Source organism: Episyrphus balteatus, chromosome 3 (assembly GCF_945859705.1).
Source record: "Episyrphus balteatus chromosome 3, idEpiBalt1.1, whole genome shotgun sequence".
Taxonomy (NCBI): Eukaryota; Metazoa; Arthropoda; class Insecta; order Diptera; family Syrphidae; genus Episyrphus; species Episyrphus balteatus.
This window is the reverse complement of record NC_079136.1, coordinates 81,368,810-81,386,840: the sequence shown is the minus strand read 5'-3', so window position 1 is coordinate 81,386,840 and position 18,031 is coordinate 81,368,810. Positions and strand designations below refer to the sequence as shown.

General features: G+C 35.0%; 5 protein-coding genes across 5 annotated transcripts in view; 3 read left to right on the top strand and 2 right to left on the bottom strand.

Moving 5' to 3' along the window:
- LOC129916220 (dihydroorotate dehydrogenase (quinone), mitochondrial) overlaps positions 1 to 18,031 on the bottom strand; it is a 131,968-nt gene that overhangs the window by 27,643 nt on the left and 86,294 nt on the right. The gene's annotated exons all lie outside the window — the stretch shown is intronic.
- LOC129916211 (PP2C-like domain-containing protein CG9801) lies at positions 5,430 to 11,062 on the top strand. The gene is made up of 4 exons (XM_055996043.1): positions 5,430 to 5,685; positions 5,759 to 6,660; positions 9,379 to 9,693; positions 9,751 to 11,062. Exons 1-4 carry the CDS (start codon positions 5,552 to 5,554, stop codon positions 10,686 to 10,688), a joined length of 2,289 nt encoding a protein of 762 aa, XP_055852018.1. The 5' UTR covers positions 5,430 to 5,551; the 3' UTR covers positions 10,689 to 11,062.
- On the top strand, positions 11,719 to 13,301 carry LOC129916217 (uncharacterized). The gene has a single exon (XM_055996054.1). It carries the CDS (start codon positions 11,896 to 11,898, stop codon positions 13,297 to 13,299), a length of 1,404 nt encoding a protein of 467 aa, XP_055852029.1. The 5' UTR covers positions 11,719 to 11,895; the 3' UTR covers positions 13,300 to 13,301.
- Positions 15,050 to 17,170, top strand: LOC129915108 (uncharacterized). Its single transcript, XM_055994571.1, has one exon. The coding sequence runs from the start codon at positions 15,050 to 15,052 to the stop codon at positions 17,168 to 17,170; it is 2,121 nt and encodes a 706-aa protein (XP_055850546.1).
- On the bottom strand, positions 17,635 to 18,012 carry LOC129915107 (DNA-directed RNA polymerase II subunit Rpb4). The gene is made up of 2 exons (XM_055994570.1): positions 17,873 to 18,012; positions 17,635 to 17,809 (listed from the first exon to the last, which is right to left on the bottom strand). Exons 1-2 carry the CDS (start codon positions 18,010 to 18,012, stop codon positions 17,635 to 17,637), a joined length of 315 nt encoding a protein of 104 aa, XP_055850545.1.

Here is an 18,031-nt window from a genome sequence, read left to right as displayed (position 1 = left end):
CAGCACCTCGAAAACCTTCAAAAAAGTATGTTTTAGTTCTTGCGGAAAAAACCTTGTTCACGCCAGTGGTATTAACAAATTTTAGATACAAATTTATTACCCCAATTTATAAACTCAATGATTATTCTTTTAAACCTATGTATAATATTCCAATACAGTTTTTTTCTTCCTTAAAAAGTATACATTTGACCTCTCCTGACCTTGAGTTTAACAATAACAAATTTTTTTGCGCACTTAATATTTGATCGATAGCAAAAACACCTTTTGTTTACAATATATTTTTTAATTAGTCAGATCGACCGCCAAAATTAACACCTTAATTTGTAGGAATGTGAAAGTATGCATAAATGGTATCAATCAAAAAATTTTGCAATTGTTTAACCATTATTCATTTGTAAATGTTATCTGAAAATTAAGTACATTATTATCGTTAAAATATTGTTAAATTTTTTTTTCTTTTTGTATTTACATATACAAATCATATGTTTTCTAACTTTCCTACTGATTTGTTTTGAAAACAAAAGTTACAAAAATAATAATTCTCATAACTTAAATTTAAATCACTGTTTACTGTGATATATTGAAAGTTTAATACAAATTTATCAACAAAACCAGCTGCAACGATCATTTATTGCTAAGGCGTGAATTAGGTACGTGTTAACTTAACTCTACTATACATTTGTGTTTATTTTTGTTTTCTTTGTAAATAAAAAAATATCGTAGGTCGTTAAGTTGTTATGCTAGCACAAATAATTCAACGCAAATTCAGTTCATACATATACATTTTGAAAAAAAGTTACTTCAATGTGATCTGCATCAAGAAGAACAAGTAAGACATGAAAATACAACATGTAGGCCATAGACCCACATAAATTCAACCTAGTGTAATGTAGAATAAATTTGGATAGTTGGACAACTATTCCTTTGCACATTGGAGAACAAAAATTTAAACTAGTAAATATGAATAAAGCATAATGCAAATACACTAGGTACTAAGTCAATAGGGTAATCTGCGGGCAGTTTTAATATTTACCTACACTTTCTTAATTTTTTACATTATCAACCACCGTAGGATGTAGAATAATCAAAAATAAATAATACAAAATGAATTACATTGGTACTTCCAAGCTTTTACATACATCTATAAAAATATTTCGAATTTCCAAAAGAATCGTTTTTTATGGATTTTTATTTTTCACAAAGAAATATTGGAATCAATAATTTTGTATTTGATGTTTACAGTGTTTAGTAAAACAATAAAAGGTTTTTTGAATTAAGTTTTTTTTTATTAATTTCTCGAAAACGACAAAACATTTTTGCATCCGGTTTTTTGTTTAAAAACAAATAAAAGCATTGAATTTTGAAAAATATATGAGTAAGTACCTACTCATTAAATTTTAAAAACAAATTGCGTAGTTTAATTTTTTTTCCTTTTTTTTTTTTTGAAATTTTGCTTTCAAAAACATTTTTCTTAAACATTACCCACAAAGTAATTACACGGTGAAAATATTAATTATTAGGACTAAAATCCACAAAAACTAAAACCCATTGTAGTTTTTATTGCCATTTTTCATACGCATTTTTTACATTATCAAAAAATGTTTCTGCCTTTTAACAGCATTTCAAAGTAAAGAACTATAAAATTATTTCAAGAACTTGGTAGTATCTTCTTGTATAATGAACCACATCCAATAAGACATAACATCAGACCAGTCAGCAGACATTACATCATTGATGTCGTTAATCTTGTCATAAGACATGTCATCTCATCATACATCCCAACCAACATGTTGTCATCCATGCCAAAAGCAATGCCGTCCATGAGACATGTAATATGATAATATCTCACGGTAAATGTCCCACGGGAAATGTCTCACGGCAAATGTCTCACGGGAAATGTCTCACGGCAAATGTCTCACGGTAAATGTCTCATGGGAAATGTCTCACGGCAAATGTCCCACGGTAAATATCTCATGGGAAATGTCTCACGGCAAATGTCTCACGGTAAATGTCTCATGGAACATGTCTCATGGGAAATGTCTCATGGGACATGTCTCATGGGTAAATGTCTCACTGTAAATGTCTCACGAGAAATGTCTCACGGCAAATGTCCCACGGTAAATGTCTCACGGGAAATGTCTCACGAGAAATGTCTCACGGCAAATGTCCCACGGTAAATGTCTCACGGCAAATGTCCCACGGTAAATGTCTCACGGGAAATGTCCCATGGGACAATTCTCATGGGAAATGTATCACGGGACATGTCTCATGGGACATGTCTCATGGGACATGTCTCGTGGGAAATGTCTCATGGGACATGTCTCATGGGAAATGTCTCATGGGACATGTCTCATGGGACATGTCTCATGAGAAATGTCTCACGGGACATGTCTCATGGGACATGTATAAACACAACTAAACTAAACACCAAACGATTGCTAATTAGACCAGTGCCGAAACCTTCAAAAACATTTAAAAGTAAAAAAAAAATCATAGTATGATGAAACCCTTTGCAAAAGGAGATGAATATGATAAAAATGAAAGGAAAAATAAATTACGGGCGAGCCGAGTTCGGGAAGTGGGTGGGTTGAGTTTATAATGGTAAAAAATGGTATATCTCGATTTCCGGCAAAAATACAAGTGTTATGGAAAAAAAATGTATTGCAAAGTTGTAGGTAATAAAAAGATCTACAACTTTCGTACGACAATTTTTTCACATAATCCCAAAATGTATGTGAAAATTTCAAATAACCCAGTTTTTGGTTTTTTTTTCTCTTTTTCAAAAAAAAAAATTTGTCTACGAAATTTTGTGAAAACTTACCTTATTATGTCCCAAATACACTGTAGTTTATTTGATTTCAAATATTTTTTTTTTACCTTATTTTCAAATAATCGGTGGGCATTTCGTTCGTTAAAATGTCTACATGGATCTACCCAACTTCGACATCAAATTAAAGTATATATTTTCACAACAACATGCTGTTTTTAAAATATATTCTAAAATAATATTTATTTCCAAATCAAACGAGGTATTTTTTATGAAAATCAATTCCAAATTGGCTTAGAAAAAAAAATTTCAACCCAGATACAGAAATTCGAACGTTTAGGCACCGAAAAAAAATGTTATTTTGGCACGTAGTACCATAAATTGGGCGCCAGGATTTGATAACGTTTTTTTTGTAGAGGACTTCAATACAATCATTTTTTTACTATGAGAAGGGGGTCTATGTCCCCCCCTTTAGGAGGGGGGGCAATTTTCTAAAAAAAAATACTACAATAAAAAAATTTATTAAAAAACAACGGCAACACTTGCAGTTATAAGTGATAACATTTCCGAAAGGAAGAATTGTACATTTAATTGAAATTTTAAAATCAATATATAGTTTTTGAAATAATCGATTTCAAAGTTAAAAATAGTCGAAAAAAAATTTTAAAAAATTCATTAATTTCTATTTTTGTCCAGACTACAATTTTAATAAAAAATTGTCTCATGCATAAAACTGCCTCAATTGATTCCTTATCGAATATCGCAAACTATATGTTTCTATGCCTTCTAGGTTTTGAGGAAATTGAAAAATAATAATTTTATCAGATATTTCTTTTTTCAAATTATTTTTTTTTTTTATTTTTCAATTTCCTCAAAAATTTGTAAAAATTTGACGAAGCTAGATTTTTTTCAATGGGTGAAGGTAAAAAAAATCGTTTTTTGCCCCTAACTCCAGATTTTTAGGGTGTTAGCGACTTTTTAAATAACGTTTCGTAATCAGTGCGACTAGCTCTACAAAACGTGATAGGCCCGCGTGTATTTTGAAACCTAATTTTTTTAACACCGTGTTATTAATTTTTATTAATCGTTTGTTGTTGAAAGGTTAAAAACTTGTAAGTTTAACAAAAAAAATACTTTTTAAGCCACAACAAACAAATGCAATTGTTCATCCTGTAAAATTTTACCAACGTTAGCAGGTACTCAGTTTCCAATTAAAAACACGGCTAATATAAAAAAAAAAACAAAAAATCATGATATGCACCTTTTTTCTACTAAAAATTATTCTAAACAAGCAAGCAAATAACATGATTTCCATAAAAGCTTTTTATTTTATTATAATCTTTGAACAACAACAACATCTTGAAGGTGCTACCACCAAGTGTTTTATGGCTAGAGTTACAGTACTGTTTCACGGATGCCAATCCGATCATCAGACTCCTTTTATTCCATTTTGTGTGTGGTGCTTGGTTCATTTGCATGTTGATAAACTAAGAAAACCTGCAATTGGGTGAGGCTAATCACGTGGGTGAGGTAGCGCAGTGCGTAGTGTACTGGCTTCTGAACTCGCTTGGTCTAGGTTCAATACTCAAGTGTGACGGAAGAAGTTTTTCAAATCAAATGAAAAAATTACTAGACCAAGCACCACACACAAAATGGAATAAAAGGAGTCTGATGATCGGATTGGCATCCGTGAAACAGTACTGTAACTCTAGCCATAAAACACTTGGTGGTAGCACCTTCAAGATGTTGTTGTTGTTCAAAGATTATAATGGAATTGACGGAACAAAAAGCAGTCACTGCAAAGTATGGAAACATACGAAAAAATTGTAAACTTTTTATTTTATATCAAAGCAAGGTTATGTTCATAGCGATTTGGGTTATTAGTGCATAATCAATAGATAATTATGGGAAGTTTCCTGAATCTTTTTCATTTTTATTTTTCATCGAGTTATTAAGACGATATCTGCTTCAAATACCATCAAAATCTCAAATTTAATTCAATGACATATATTTTTTTTTTTTTTGTATCATAAAAGTAAAAAAAAAATCAACTAACTCAGTAGAGCAGTATATGGGTGCTATTAACATCTACATGCAAATCGTGGCACACTTTGAAAATAATTACCCTCAGAATTCCATTCCAACTATCACGCAAGGTAAAAAAATAAATTCGAAACTGTAATTATCGTGCAAACACACAATAAAATTTTGACCCAATATACGAGTATACATTCATCTAAACTAAACCCTTACTGGGACATAAATTTAAATTGAATGCCTAAACAAGAAATTAAGATTATAATTAAAGAGACCAACTAAAACAATAAGTCTTCTTCTATTGTTTTGAAAGTTAATGCATCACCCACATCCCAATCCCAATTACTTCCAACTGCTGCTCATTTTTAATTAGTCTCTTTAGAATTTTTCGTTTGAGTTTCTCGCATCTGAATGGCTTTTTCCTTTGTATTGTGTTTTTTGAACTTTGAATTACTATTTGAGAAGAAAGAATCCCCAGCAGTGACTAACTAACTCATTTTCCATGTGACAATTAAAAGCTCAACCATAGAACCTAGTCTCTTGATAAAGACAATGCTGTTTATAAACAATTCAATCGCATGTTGTGTTTCAATCGAATTTTTGTTTTTTCTTTTTCCCTCTTTAGGTTCAACGCTAGTAATCAATTAAGTATGCCATGATGCCGGTCATGTGAATGAACTCAGGTCCAAGTAGTTGATCAATCATTCAGAGGGCTGCAAAGACACCATAAAGCAAGACCGCCTAGCGATGCCATCACTGAGACAAAAGGTCACAACATACTTTCGTCAATTGAGTTTCATTGCCGACTCTAGAGATGGTCCGCGGAGTCCTCGTAAAACCGAAGAAGATGATGGTGGTTTTATTACCAAGTACTTGGAAGGGTGAGATTTTATTATCACGAATATTTTAAAATAGTTTTATTCAATTTTGAATTGTATTTTTTTTCATATCTAGTCGAATGGAAAGGATTTTTGAACCTGGTTCCGAAGTAAGCAGTGGCCAAAATCCGTCCGATATGCCAGAACATCCATTGGCTGAATATCCCACCGGTCCACATACCATAACATCAGCATGTACTGGGCCCGATGATGGCCTAACTGGAATTAAACGATCCAAATTGCATTTAAGTGCTGGCTCCGATATTGACTTTATTGATACAATTCAAGATAATGATGTTATGGAGGTTCGCAAAAGCATAAGCAATCACAATAAATTTAAGTTTAACGCTTCTAAGTATCGATCGGATCAAAATGCCAATAAAATGGGTGTTGGTGGTGTTGGAACACCCAACACTCGTTCTAGAAGAAATTCTAAAGTTGAACAATCTACCACCACCTCCACTACCACCACCGGTAGCGGATCTGAAAACACCAAGGGAGGAGGAACAACCATTGTCGTAAGCATGGTCAGCACAACAAAAACTAACACTGCCGGCCACAATGGCACAACCACCAATGTTGTTACCACCGACGAGCAGCAAAGTAACAAGAATATAGTTAACGCAAAGACTGATTTTAAGGAAATCTCGAATGGCCATAATGGTATCATTAAAACATCGACATCAGTTGATGATTCAAAACCAATAGCTGAGAAGAAACTGGAAGATGCATCACGTTTATTACGCGAAGCAGTTTCGAATCAGGCTTTAATAACAGATAATGGCTCGCTGGTTGAGCCTATTGCTGGTGTCACAAATTGGAAGATGGAATCGGAGAGTGCCTATGGAATATCTGTGTCTTTGTATGAAAATAATATGTTGACTAAGGAACCAATGGGAAATCCCATCGCTGATTGTTATGGTATTGTAGTGCGTGGAAATGCTGCAACAATGGCCTTAGCTGATGGGGTAAATTGGGGTGAGTTTCTAATATTAATAACGCGTTCCTCAGTCCTACGAGTATTTTGTTTTATCTTTAAAGGATGAGTTTGGTCTTCCTTGTACTGACGAATATCTTCTTGGCTTGACCTTTGCTGGATCTTTGTTGTCCCTTCATTTTGGTCGAACCACTTGAGTGTTAACGCTTTTTTCGCTGCATCTACAGCATTTGAGGTTAAATTATCTCTTTCTTTCTCTCTAGTTATGGATTATTTTAATTCTTTCGGTAGGATTATTTTCATGCAACTGTCACATTTTGTAGCGTAAACAAAAAAACCTTAGCAATGAAACCGCCCAACGCGGTGATAAATATATCGCGGCGAAATAATCATACTGATAAATATACGAATCTAAACGCTCTGTCTGACGGTTTTTTTGTTGCGCCTTAACTTCGCCAACAGATTTTTGGAAGTCACGCACTTTACATTTCTCTTCACAAACATAATTTAATACTTCATGGTGGTGACTGGTGAGTGATGGTAGCATCAGACGAGACTACATTATATTGATTGAGCTAGGCAGAACAAATCCATGAGGACCGCGTTCAGAACTATCCTTTTAAAAATTTCGAAATGAGTCCCAGTCCCTATCGGGAAAATAACTTTTTCATGGCTGAATCTTGATCAATATGAGGTAAAAGCATTCGTTGGGCTTATTTATAGCCTCTTTCAGAAATGTCAAACATTACGCCTTACAAAGCAAAAATAATCAACTGCAAAAACGTAGTTAGCAAATTCGGGCAGTTTTTCCTGCATTTCAGTTTACCAACAATTTTGAATGGTTTTTCCATATTCTAAAGGTAATAGTTTTGTTCGTTGTGAGCTCTAGGGCACTCTGGGTCGCTCCGAATTCCTTGTCAAGCGTTTTTTGTAGCTCCTTTTTCAACCAGAGTTATTTACTCTGTGTTCGATGTTCGCTCTGAACGCACCCTGAATAACACTGGGTATTTTGTCAGAGCCCTGGACAAAATACCCAGCCCTGGAGCGGGAAAACAACGAACAGACCTAATATCAAATAGGTGCTGTTTTAAAAAATTTCTTCTTGCTTTTTATTATAGTTCCATCAATAATACAAAATCAGTTGGTTAATTGTGCTTGAAACCGACGATATTAAGCTTCAATAGACTGTCAATTACGTCCGGTGAAGGTCCTGCGAATTTTAAGTTCCTAGTCTTAGCGGTAGCCTAATACCTATATCCGTAAGTTTTCAAGGCTTGTTGTGCCGTAAACGAGGGTAGGATTTCTATACTCTGGCAATGGGGGCTTGGGCTCCAAGACTATTTTAAATGTAGTTAGTTTGCGTGTTTTAGTTTTTTGGGTGGTTTTTTTCAGCTTCTCATTCATTCGTCTAAGACTTTTTCATTTGAAAGAGTTTACACACTCGGGACCATTAAGCAGAAATATGTAGCAAAGTAGATTTTTTGTAGAGAGAGGCATTCAATTCTAATTCTTCTTTGAATCTCAAAAAAGATGTCATTCACGAAGTTTTTTTATACTCGTTGATTAACTCGAAATTGTTAATAGTTCTAGTGATGCTTTGTAACAGGCGGCCGGCGGACATATATTTGTTTTAGTTCATTCAATGGGGAAAAATCTGAAAAAAATTGTGACGTCAGATAAGTTTGGATGCAGCATTGAAAAGGGGTTCATTCTGTGTATAAATGTATAAATCTTACTTTGCGTATCGATTGGTCTTGTGGGGCGTCCGTAATTTTGAAGAACAAGTCTCAATATCTCGAGAACGACTTGTTGCACAGAAATAATAAAGGTCTTTTCTGCCTTTATTTCTCTCATACATCATTTTCAATTACTTTCCACTAACTCTTATTAAAAACATAAAAAGCGCATCATTTGCCGTGCTCTAATTCTGAAAGTATAATAGGAAAATGATTTATGGGATAAATAAAGTTATATTTCCTATCAGAAACGTCCTTGTACATTGCGACAAATCGTTTTAGAGAGTAACGCGTTTTTCAATCAATCACCTCTTCGATGCTGCTTCCAAAATTATCTGACGTCACAAATTTTTTCATATCTCCTACATTTGACTCCTCATTGACTGAACTATTTGGTAGTTGATAGCATGTACCTAGTTTTTTTCTCATTCACTACAACAACAACGCACGGTTTTAGTGACTCCACCTTTGCTTAATAGTTCCTTTAAAAATGTTTACCTTTTTCGGAGCTGGAACATATGAAGTTGGTGGTCCAGTAATAGGGAATATATTCTCTAAATAACTTCCAGTTGCTGGAAAAGCTACTTGGACATTTCTATCATCCCATGTTTTTCGGTGACTTGATAAGCTCATATTCAATGTTTTGGAAAGCTCGCGGTCGGTTTCAGACACCGAGTTGTTTGATTTTTTTAATAAAACTTTCGAGTATTGTTACTACCGCTGAGACTTCAAACTCATTGAGATGCGATGTTTCGATAGATTAAGTTACTTTCTTGATATTGTCCCGATATTAAGGCCACTGTTTTTTAGTCTCTGTGGTAGTTAATGCACAGAAGAGAGTGCGCTAAGGCTTCCATATAATCGAATTCGTTCATCGTTTCTTTTTGTGAGCTTCAAATTTAGCCTCGGAATCCTGCTATTTTTTTTTTAATTTTAAACACCTGGTGTTTATAAAAAGACCTAACTGTGAAAATTTTGGAACCCTAACACATTACTAACATTTTCCTCTTTTCAATTTTTAAGGTGATGGTGCTCGTTTGGCAGCTCGCTCTGCAGTTCACGGATGCCTTGACTATTTGGACCGAGCTGTTTTTGGTATGGCCCAAGAGTGTATAGCAACCACTACTAGTGAAGTATTTGTATCGCTTTTAAGAAGTTTATGGGAAGGACACGGGTGCATTTTAGAAGTTGGTGGGGCCTTAAGTACATTAACAATTGCTGTTGTTTTGCCATTAGCTGAACCAAATCTTGGCAAATATGTTGTATGTGCATGTAATGTTGGTGATTCTCTGGGTTATGTATACTCAAAGAAGCATGGTGTTCGAGAATTTACGCAAGGTAATTTGATTTATTTTTTATAAAATAAAATTTTAATGTTTTTTTTATCTTTTAAAGCTTGTCATGATATACATTCCATGCGTGATATGCGTGATGCATTAGGTGCTCTTGGTCCAGCCGATGGCAACAAACCAGAACTTAGCAATCTGACACTTTCTATGACTATTGTCGATGCTGGGGATATAGTTTTTCTTACTTCAGATGGTATAAGTGATAATTTTGATCCAGTTGTTGGCAAATTCGCCGAAGCCTGGACACCAGAAAGTAAAATTTCAAAATATGAACATCAACGTTCACTTGGCGTTCTAGCTCCGAAGCGACAAAACAAAAGTGCATCAGCAATTTACTCTCGTTTACATCGCGGAGAACCAACTAGTAACAAAATGACATGCAGCATGAATGCTGGTCAATCTTCAATTCCGTCTCGTCCACCACGTTCAAAGAAAAGCTCCTCGCCCGAAAATGTAGCTCCTCGAGGACAACTTGAGAAATCTTCAAGTGTTTCTAATGTGCCAAGTCGGCCAAAATACATGCGTTCACACACCGTCATCGAGTCACGCGCCCAGCAAACGCAACCAATTGTTAAAGTACCCAAATCAATACTTGGGCTACCTTTGGTTACTGGGCCCCAACGACACGCATTAACTTTATATCGTCTAGAAGACTTGCTAAGCTACGGTACAAGTGGAACCTTCTGTCCATGTTCTTCAGCACGTCGATTGTGCCATTTATTAATAGATTTTGTCCGTATGATAACAACTGCCCGGCGAAAGACTTTGGAGCAGCGTGAACTCTTTTACAAATTGGCTACTGGCCCGGATGGAATTAAACGTGAAGTTGAATTGAATCGGATGCAACACCGTGCTGCAAGGAAGCGGGTAGTTGATAGTAGTGCATTTTCATCGCTGCCAGGGAAGCTTGATCATGCCACGGTTGTGGCTTATACAATTGGATCTGGGCTTCAATCGAAAGAGTTTCAAGAGACAAATTTTTAAAATGCACACAGTATCATCAGCGTTTATGTCGTTGTGATGATTATTTTTATTATTTTTTTTTTTTTTCAATTTAAAATTACATCACCTCAAACAAAAAAAAATTTTTGGTTTCTACTTGGAGAGCTTATTAAATATTAAGTTTTGCATTTAAGAAACGAGAGTAACTCATAGCTTTAGTATAATGTGAGAATGAATTGATGTTATGCGCGCCAATCATGTTAAGTTTTTATTTTGCTTTCGTAGTTTTTTACATTTAACAAATCTGTTTTCATTAATTTTTTTTTTTCATTTTTGTGATATATAATATGATACATTTAAACAAAGAGTTATTTTTTTTTTAATAAAATAAGTTTTACTTTATTTTCTGTTTCTAAGGGCCAATTTTTCAATAGTCAGATAAACCTAAGATAGAGCCTATTGACAGGAATAAAAGTTTTTTTTTGTATTGACATTTTTTCTTCTGATAGTCTAACTGACGATTGAAAAATCAGGGCTAAATCACATTTTTTATTTTTATTAATTTTATTGTTTGTTATAACAAAAAAATGAATTACACGCACCCTTTGGTTTCGTTTATACCAACGAAGTTTGATGATGAAACATAAAATTTTTTTAAAAAAATGAAATGATGAAAACTGAAATAAAGGAAAAAACAAAAAAACTTTGATATTGATAAAAGTTTTAAACTTAAAATTATTATATACCAATTTACACAACAGCAACAAAAATACAAAAAAAATATGCAATTGTAGTGAAAATATGTATTTTTTCATAGAAAATAAAATGCAATTTTAACTTTGGTAAAATAAAAACTAAGTTTTTTTTTTCTGAGTTCAAGCCTCGCTCGGGCAATTTTCAAAATTAATTGAACATAAGCGACTTAGCACCACTGAAAGGAGTCTGATGATCGGGTTGGCCCCCGTGAAATAGCTATAACTCCAACCTATGAACTTGGTTTAACACACACAAGTTGTTGTTCATTCAAAACCTTCAATTTATTTATCAAACCAAGAATAATTTTGAGATCCAGTCACCGTCTGACCTCCGAACCATAAGCATCGTTCGTTCTACTGTGTGATTTTCTTTCTTTTGCTGCCAAGCGCAACAACCGGTTTTCCCGTTGTTTCTTATCTACCCATTGTTTTCTTTCTGCTAACCTTTCTTTGTTAGCTTTCATACACGCGAGTGCTTTATCTTGCGAGTAAAAATGCCCCTCGGGGAGGGGGGATCGCGTTTCAGGCATTTACCGCTTGACGTGGATTCCGTCCCTTTGTCCCAACCTAATAAAAAATATAAAACAAATCTCACTCCTTTATACAAATACCCTGATCTTCCAACAATCCAAACTGTGAAAAATCCGAAGTTCTTAGTGATTTCGGCAAAATCCAATGATAATCCCATTTCATCCCTCAACCCTTTCGTCCTTAAAAAATCTATCGACGAGATAAGCAAAGAATACGAGCAAATTTCACAACTGAGAGATGGTAATCTTCTCATTTTGGTTAAGTCGCAAAAAATAGTTGATATCTTTCTCAAAGTGAACAATTTAGCTAAATGCCCCGTTACTGTCAAACCCCACGATAAATTAAACGAATCTAAAGGCATCGCATACGCCCCTTGTTTAATTAACGTCCCTGAAAAAGAAATAATCAAAGAGATGACTTCACAAGGAGTCACCGATATCTATAAATTCACTAAAAACGAAGAGGGAAAACAAAGAGTTACGGGCCTTATGCTCTTCACATTTAACCTTTACCAGGCACCTAAGTCTGTTGAAATTGGTTTTTACAACGCTAAAATCACAGAATACGTCCCTAACCCCATGCGCTGCCGCAACTGCCAAATTCTCGGCCATACCAGTAAACGCTGCAACGGTGAAGCAAAATGCGATACCTGTAGTTTCTCCCCACATGTCCCTGAACCATGCACTCGTGTTAAATGTGCTAATTGCTCTCTTGCTCATGCCTCTTCTTCCAAAACATGCCCTGCATACAAACAATCAAAAGAAATTTTAACAATTAAAACTCAAAAAAAATGCTCCATGGCTGAGGCCAAGAGAATTTATAAAGATCAATATCAATATGTTCCTCCCCCTTTGAGCTCTTCTACCTCAGACTCATTTTCTGAAACTGCGAAACTTGCCTTAAAAAAGCAATCTCAGTTTGCACAACCCCCAAATACGAACAACGACCAAACCAAAGCGCCAAAGCCTATTAACAATGCTTCAATACACAATTCGGAGCCAATGATTAACAGAGAAAACAATGTAAGCACAACCGTCAACAACACTACCACAACCATATCTCACACAACTTTATCAAACACTATCTCAAAAAATTCAACCCCAATACAATTAAGCTACTCACCTAATGCAGCTCTAGATAACCTTCCTACAATCTCTAATTTATCCGACACTCCATCTATTTCCAACCATTTAAAAAAAACAACATCCTTAAATCAACCAACCAACAATCAACCACAATCACCTAAATCCACAAACCCTAACAAAAAACCAACAAATTCACCTATATCTGAAGTAACTCAATCGCTCATAGAAAAAAAACAATACTTCGTAAGAAATCCAGACCCTGACGATGTCGAGATGCATTAAAGATGCTAATCTCCAAACTTTCGACTCCGCTGCTCGGGGTTCGAATCATCCGGGCTCCTCAGAGAGCCCGGGTGCTTCGACCTCCCTGCAGCGGAGTCGAGGCTCTGATCACCTTAATACAGACAACCTTAATTTATCACAACAAACTCCAAAGAGAACAACAAACATTTCAAATGAATCACTCAGAATCCTACAATGGAACATGAAAGGCTTCATAAACAACTATAACGAGTTAAGTATTCTTATAAAAGAACATTCACCAAGTATAATATCCCTTCAGGAAACTCACTGTCCTTACTCCTTCAAACCAAACACTCCTAAACTCTATACAGGTTATTTTCACAATCTAGTTAGCAATACAACAGCCAAACAAGGAATTGCTATTCTGATAAAGAAAGGCATCCCGCATAAAAAAATTCTTATTAACTCACATATTTTGACTTTAGCAATTGAAGTACAACTATCAATCAAATTCACTTTAGTTTCCATTTACATTCACCCCGATCAACCCTTCTCCTCCAATGACCTCGAAAATATAATGAACCAAATTAACACTCCAGTTATTATAGCAGGTGACGTTAATTCTTGGAGTGTTCTGTGGGGCTCTCCTAGAACAAATGCTAGAGGTGCAATCTGGGAAAGGTTTTTAAGTAATTCTAACCTCATAATTCTTAATGATGGCTCCCCTACACATTTTTCTACACACCAGACTTTTACACATATCGACATTACCACCTGCTCTCCCGAAATATTCCCAAAGATCTCATGGAAGGCTCTAAACGATCTCTACAACAGCGATCACTTCCCTTTAATCTCATCCATAGCCTCTAACCAAGACCTCCTCGAATCTCGATTCACTCCCAAATTTAAAACAGATTTCGCTAACTGGCCCAACTTCCAAAAACATATATTAAACAACCTACCTAAAAACTCCTCCCCTAACATTAACCAGGAGGCTGCGCGCCTAACTAAAGCCATTCGACTTGCTGCAAACTTATCAATACCACAAAGCTCCCCAATGCCTTCAAGACACACAGTATCGTGGTGGAGCTCCCAGTTAAACTCTTTAAGAAAGGAAAGAAACAAAACGTGGAAACGCTTTAAAAAGTACCCTACTCAACAAAACTTCATTTCATACAAAAAATCAAACGCGATTTTTCGAAGAGAGGTTAAACTAAGCAAAGCAAAAAAATTCGAAGAAATTACTTCTTCAATCAGTCCTACTTCCTCTCCATCCAAGATATGGCAAGATATACGATGGCTTACAGGTTCCTATACTCCCCAAACCATAAAGTGCATTGAAGCGAATAATCAACAAATAACTAATCCCGTTGACATAAGTAACTGCTTTGCCAGTACTTGGTCAAACCTTTCAAAAGACAATAATTTCTCTAACGAATTTAACATACAAAAACAACTATCCATTAACTCGCCTTTTATATGTTCCTCTTTATCACGACAATCCAAACATATAGAAACACCGATCTCTTTATTAGAACTTGAAAGCTGCTTGGTCAACTTAAAAGGGAAAACTGCTAGTAGAGACCGGATATCATACCCGATGTTAAAAAATCTTCCTCCATCTACCAAATCCAGGCTAATACAACTCTACAACAATATTCTTGACACAGGCACTATTCCTCAGAGCTGGAAACTAGCAACAATTCTTCCTTTTCAAAAACCAAAAAAATGTAACAAAAATGTGAATGGATATCGACCAATCTCACTCATCCCCTGCGCCTCTAAGGTCATGGAAAAGGTAATTGCCAAAAGACTCATGTGGTTCATAGAATCAAAAAACCTTACTAGTCCCAATCAAGTTGCCTTCAAGAGAAACAAAGGCTGCTCCGACGCCCTACTTCACATCGACTACTACATCACTAAAGCTCTATCGGCTCGTAACCATGTGACCATCTTGTCCTTAGACTTTGAAAAGGCTTTTGACAGAATCGGTATTCATCAAATTCTAGATAAAATTAAATCTTGGGGAATTGGCCCCAAAATCTTTAACTATGTCAAGTCATTTTTGTCTAATAGAAAAATCTGTGTTAAGTCAAATAATTGTTTTTCAGAATCGTATGCCCTACAAAATGGAATCCCCCAAGGATCTCCATTATCAGTCGTGCTATTTCTAATTGCCTTCGACGACATTAGTTCTATACTAGCCAAATACTCCCAATTAGACCACTGCATCTACGCCGACGATGTATACATCCTATGTAGGCACAACAGCCTCGTAGAACAGCAAAATCTCTTTTCTAATGTTCTAACAGACATTTTGACTTGGTCCGTCACCTCAGGGGCCAAATTATCCGTAGATAAATGTAAGACAATGCATGTATGTCGTAAAAATTCTTGCACAGATGTATCTTTCAATTTTAATAATATAACTATTGAAAATGTAAATAATCTAAGTATTCTAGGAATTTACTTTAACAATAAGTATAATTTTAAGACCCATTGTACTGAACTTAAGAAGAGCCTAGCTGCTAGGGTAAACATAGTAAACTACTTATCTAGTAAAAAATCTTTTGCACATATAAACACACTTTGTAATATAACTAGATCTTTAGTCTTAAGTAAGATAGATTATGGCCTTCTCATCTACGGTAACTCTCCTAAATCAACGATAAACACCATCAAAGCTCCTTATCATCAAGCCGCCCGCAGAAGCATAAATGCTTTCCCAACAACCCCAATACGTAACATATTGGCAGAAGCAGGTCTCCCACTACTAGAAGAACGTATTCTTGAGACCAAAGCAAAGCTTTATATCAAACTAGCATTCAATCAAGGATCCATCATCGATGAAGATGTTAAAGCCATAAGAAAATCTATATGTATAAAACGAATTCCATCAGCTATCTCCACAGCAATAACAACTGGCAAGTCAATGGAATTACCTGTTATAAAATACCAAAAATACTCTCCAGCATTTCCCCCATGGAACATCGAAGTCTCCTCACTTATCATGGATATAGCAGAACATGCGAAAAACAACACATCCCCTAATATATTTCGCTCACTGTTTCACGATATTAGCGACCCTCTTAGGTCCAAAGGCTGGCAAATGGTTTTCACAGACGGTTCCAAAATCCAACATAGTACATCCTTCGCCTCAACTTATGAAGATGGTTCTCTTTTGGCTATAGGAATACTGGACAATTCTGCTTCTATTTTCACCGCCGAAGCAATAGCAATCCTCAACACAGCAGCAATAACATCAAAATTACGTGGCAGTTTTGTGATATGTTCTGACAGTTTAGCAGTTTTAAAAGCGATACAAAATCCTAACAATACCACCAATATAATAAGCAAAATAAGAGACCACCTTATTAGATTCTCTTCAAAAATAAAGCTTATGTGGATTCCTGGACACACTGGCATTCCAGGTAACGAACATGCAGATAAAGCGGCTAATGCTGCCCACCTCTCCCCAGTATATGTCACTCCTACACTGACAAAACAGGACTTATTGCGTGAAGTTAACCGAAAAGTTAAAGAACACAAACTCAACGACTGGCACAACTACCAACACTTCTACAAACTTAACAATATTGATAAATCTCGACCGCTCTACCCTACCTCTACCTCAAAGCAGATGAATACTACCCTAGTTAGACTACGACTCGGACACACAACACTGACTCATCAACACCTGTTAAAAAAAGAAAATCCTCCAATTTGTGATGCCTGCCAAGCACCGCTTGATATTCATCACATCCTGGGAATCGGAGCATGTAAATCCCTGACATCTAACTCCAGCGTAACCAACACAACTTCCTCAGCAGCAGAGATTCTAGGAAATCTAGACCCAGAAAATATCCGAAAAATTCACACCTTTATAAAACAACATAAATTTAAAATTTAATTATATAAAAGTTTACTATTCATAAATCCTTTACTTCCAAATTTGTTAATTTCATTTATATTAATTTTACTGTTTCTTAAGAGTCAGAAGCCCAAGCAGCTAAGTCTCTTTCTAATATTAACATGTAAATTTCAATTTATAGTTAATAAGCTTTAATAATAATAATAATAATAATAATAATAATAATTTTGAGATCTGGTTGCTTAGTTATTTCCAAATCATTTTTTAAAATTATTTTCCGAAATAGATATCTTCGAACCCAAATATGAACCATAAATATGAAAAAGAATCGCACGTTATATAGCCTTTATGTATTAGATCAATAAACTGTTTTAATATTTTGTGAAATTTTTATTTTTGTAATTCAATTTTTTGGAAAACCTACACAAAACTGGATTTAAAAAAAAAAACCAAATTCCTGTTTAAATTATACATATTGGGACCAATTTAACACTAAAACAATTTTAATATTGTAAACTTCTTTTTGTACCAATATCATCCAGAATTTGTCTCAATTCTTCATCTTCGAAACGTCCCTCGAGCGATGGAATTAATGCTTTTGCCTCTTCTGGCGCTTCTGGGCAAAGATTTCCCAAAGCAGCTAGCTCAAATTTGTGCAATTTCTTTTGCATAAGTAAACTAAAAAACAAATAAATGCATTAATAAAAAAATTATTGCAATTTTAGAAAATTCAAAACAAACCTTCTGACCGCTGCAATAGTTTCTTTATTTTTGAATTTTCGAAAACTATCTGTATAACTATAGGTTTTCATAAAGACTTCTGAAAATTCTTGTTCTTCATCGGCCGATTCATTTTGACGTTTTCGATGGTCTAACAACATGTGAACTTCCGATATCAGC

What these genes read in the sequence shown, in the direction of transcription:
- LOC129916211 (XM_055996043.1), top strand. Translation starts at nt 5,552, where the DNA reads ATGCCATCACTGAGACAAAAGGTCACAACATACTTTCGTCAATTGAGT. An exon ending in AGCTGATGGGGTAAATTGGG is followed by an intron (nt 6,661 to 9,378) that starts GTGAGTTTCTAA and finishes TCAATTTTTAAG; the next exon opens with GTGATGGTGCTCGTTTGGCA. An exon ending in TGTTCGAGAATTTACGCAAG is followed by an intron (nt 9,694 to 9,750) that starts GTAATTTGATTT and finishes TATCTTTTAAAG; the next exon opens with CTTGTCATGATATACATTCC.
- LOC129916217 (XM_055996054.1), top strand. Translation starts at nt 11,896, where the DNA reads ATGCCCCTCGGGGAGGGGGGATCGCGTTTCAGGCATTTACCGCTTGAC.
- LOC129915108 (XM_055994571.1), top strand. Translation starts at nt 15,050, where the DNA reads ATGGAAAAGGTAATTGCCAAAAGACTCATGTGGTTCATAGAATCAAAA.
- LOC129915107 (XM_055994570.1), bottom strand. Translation starts at nt 18,012, where the DNA reads ATGTTGTTAGACCATCGAAAACGTCAAAATGAATCGGCCGATGAAGAA. An exon ending in ACTATTGCAGCGGTCAGAAG is followed by an intron (nt 17,810 to 17,872) that starts GTTTGTTTTGAA and finishes TTTGTTTTTTAG; the next exon opens with TTTACTTATGCAAAAGAAAT.